This window comes from Monopterus albus, unplaced genomic scaffold, assembly GCF_001952655.1.
Source record: "Monopterus albus unplaced genomic scaffold, M_albus_1.0 scaffold3.1, whole genome shotgun sequence".
Taxonomy (NCBI): domain Eukaryota; kingdom Metazoa; phylum Chordata; class Actinopteri; order Synbranchiformes; family Synbranchidae; genus Monopterus; species Monopterus albus.
This window is the reverse complement of record NW_018127883.1, coordinates 10,921,495-10,925,090: the sequence shown is the minus strand read 5'-3', so window position 1 is coordinate 10,925,090 and position 3,596 is coordinate 10,921,495. Positions and strand designations below refer to the sequence as shown.

The window sequence follows — 3,596 nt, the reverse complement described above, 5'->3', positions numbered from 1 at the left end:
ATGAGCCCCACCTGAATGTAGGCGGCACACGACATGGAGTCTTGGAGCCAGCCAACCCACACTGTGACCCAGAGTATGACCCTGACTGTTGCCTGTGTCACTATGAGCCCGAACAGACCCAGGTCCAGCCCAAGCATCACGCCAAGAAGGATCACAACCAGGAGGCAGCAGAGACTGAGCAGCAACCAGAGCACCAGGAGCAGGAGTATGAGGCAGAGCCCTCCCAGAGTGGCCAGGAGGAGCCCCACATGTCTGACCAGCTGCTCCCACAGAGTGTGCCCAGCCTTCAGGACATACTGAGGGGCTACGGAGACCATTACCCTGAGCAGGATGATCACAGAGCTTATGCAGATGATTAGAGCAAGAAGTAAACAAACCAGCACACATGCATGCAGATGGACATGAATACACAGTCACATGCGTTCTTGTAGCTTGCAGCATTAGTCGTCTCGCACTGTGCACACCCAGTCCAAACTGGACCAGATATGAGACATGAGAGACGTCTGTGGACCTACTGAATGAGTACATCATGCACGTACATAAACACACAGCTTCCAGCAACATGTTCAGAAAGCCAAGGGTGCTCCAGCAATGTTTTCATCCCTTTAGCTGCTTCAGATCTTTGCTTTGGCATGTTGCTTTTCATTTTCCACCACAAACCTCCTCAGGCCACTAAAATGTGTAATGACTGCAGCTTTGTTCCTGTATCACATTTTTCAAAATGTTTGTTGCTTTTTGTCAGTGATGGATTATGCAAAGATTTTTTTTTCATGAATGTTCTAATAAAGAGCTCTAGAAAAGTGTTTTTGCATTTTATTTATTTACCCCTAAAACCAAAGCGCTGCCTCACACCAACAAATGCCCTCCACCTCCCAGTCAGGTGGTTCTCATGAGCTGGAGAATCACAAAGGGTGTGTGATTAAGTTTTGCGGAGTGTGATTTGTTTCCCAGTGAGGGAAACTCGTCTAATTCTACTGCCAGTCTCGTCCCATACAACTTTGAATCCCGCAGTCAAATATTTGCAAGCAATTTTTGCTGCAAAACAGAAAAATGTCATTTTTATTGCGGTGTGCTTCTTGCAATGGTTGGTATGTGAATGTGGACAGCAGAAATTGTTTTAACAAGAAAATCACTTTGAATATACCTTGTGATTCTTACATAAGGACCAGGATGCAACAGGTGCAGTAGCTCCCCACAACATATAAATGACCTTAAGCAAAGTCTTTGTGCTAGTCTTTGCTGAGAAGCAAAGAGAAGGTTATGGTTGATGAGATCATATGGTCCACGAGGACTCAAATATTTCTAAAAAGGAGATGTTTGATCTTTGACTGTTACAAGTCTAGTTTGGTTGTGTTTTTAATTCCAAAAGAAATTATGTGTGGCTCCCTGTTTTACTCTCCCTCTCTTTGGAACTGGGAAAGGAGCTGCAGGTGAGCTGTGTTGTGTCTGTGAGTGAGTGGGAGCTGGTTGGCAGCGGGCTCTCCTGTTCACTGCTACCATTCAACACTCTGTGATCTACCTTGTCATTCTGCATGTTGTAAATAGTATCATCTATATATCCGTAGTTGCAATAATATTAAATACTGAGGAGGTCATGCACACGACATGCATACTGTACATAGGTATATGGCACCTGCTGAAACCACTAAGCCTATTTAGTTGCATTTCTGCTTTGACAAAATATCTGAGCTTCCACTTCACATCCTTTTAATTTTTTTTTCTAAGGTTGTGTCTGTAGTTATGGAGGACCAAGACTGATGATTGAACTAGTTGACTGTATGATTATAAAAATAAAAAATTATAAGTTAAATAATGACTTCTGTAAATGGTGAAATTAATTTAAATGTACTCTTAAAAATATCCATCCATTATCCAATATCCTCTGATGTTTATCCTGTACAACTGTGTGCATCTGGTCAAATGGACATGACAGAAGACAGCAACTGGCTGTGTGTTTAACACATTTATGAAATGAACAAAATGCCAGTGGTTCTGAAAAATGACTCAAAATGCACTTTATTATAAAACATGTTTTGAGTTTTACATTTATAAGCGGCTCTAAACAGTATAGTGCAGTCAGCGTCACATGGACTCGCAGAACTAGTTTGAAGAAGAAATGTCAAAAACATACACAAACAGAAACATGAGTAGGAATGATTTTTGCCATAGTGCGTTCTGAAACTCACTCAATTTTAATGCTTTGTCTGAACTGTAATTTTGAAAACAGCCTGTTTAAAGATAAAGTAGCTGCAACAATAGATGTTTCCTTATTCAGTTTTGTTTAGCTTATGATATTTTCAATGTCTCTTTACTATAAAGTGGTAATTGGTTTTTATTATTAGTATTATTTATTGGCTCTTCCTGAGGTTTCTTCCGTTTTTCCTCCATTAAAGGGAGTTTTACTTGATTCGACGATCTAAGGGCAGAGGGGGGTCGTACATTGTACAGATTGTAAAGCCCCCTGAGGCAAACTTCTGATTTTGGGCTATACTTATGTACAGATTCCACCATGCTCAGGAAAAAATTGGTGTGTTATTCCAGCAGCATTATCCAGTAATTGTAAATTAGGATCACACTCAAATGCAAGAAATCACTTTATTTTGCAGGTGCAGGCTAATTAACTGAAGAGGTTTCACCTGTGTGTAATGTTTAAAGAAGCAGCTGCACTGTGATACTGATGATGGCTGAATAAAGTGATTTCTTGTCATTGAATATGATCATAATGTATTATCATTGATTTTTGGCTAATAAACAAAAGCCCGACTATCATGAAGAACCAGTAGCTGCAGCACTAAGCACATATTCACATGTTCAGATGTACTAGTAGCAGCCAACCTATTCAGGTGAATGACAGCTAAGCTCTTTAGCTTGGTTATGATTATCATACAGCAATTTTCATATGAAGATTTACTTAACATCCACTTTGCATTAAATATCTAATAAGTTCAACTCAATACCCTGTATTTATGAGCAGACACACAGTTCTGCTTTGCCATCTTATTGCCAACAGTGAGAGAGTTAAAACACTCCCTCAGTATATCAGCCCATACCAGTATTCTTATTCACTCCACTAATTAGGTGTTTATCCTCTTCTGACCAGCAGTCAACACTGAGTAAAGCGCTACATACAATATAGCATCTTATCCGTACATTTTCATAAACACATACAAGTACAACTGTATCGTTAGCTCACAGGTCCCTGATTTTACTATATATCACTTCAGTAACAGCAAAAAGGCATGGGCATTTACAGTGTATGTACATACAGTAAACATAAGCTTGCACATACATGCACACATTCACAGCAAACGCAAAACTCACACTGGGTAAAGGTTTGCAATAGCAACCAGAGGAAACACAAATTCTCATTATTCACATAAAAAAAGAAGCAAATAGCAACAGTTCAAGTAAATAGTGACTCATTCAACAGGCTGCTCTGTTAGCTAATAACGAGCATGCATGTAGATGACACAGGTAGTAGCAGGTATTCACAGTAAAGTGAGGCCTTATGTTCCTCCATACATTAAAAAACATCACTGTGTCTTGGGTCCTTGGAGCAATGAGTCATCTAAGTGGGCATATTGACCCAAATGACA

At 40.0% G+C, this 3,596-nt stretch overlaps 1 protein-coding gene across 1 annotated transcript in view; it reads left to right on the top strand.

Annotated features, from left to right (window-relative positions):
- The window catches only part of and1 (actinodin1), a 9,352-nt gene extending 8,654 nt beyond the window's left edge, over window positions 1-698 (top strand). The window contains exon 7 of the mRNA XM_020602019.1: window positions 4-698. Within this exon, the coding sequence (XP_020457675.1) occupies window positions 4-359 (356 nt within the window). The 3' untranslated portion in view covers window positions 360-698. The remainder of the gene's footprint in view (window positions 1-3) is intronic.
- Window positions 699-3,596: the final 2,898 nt, after the last annotated feature.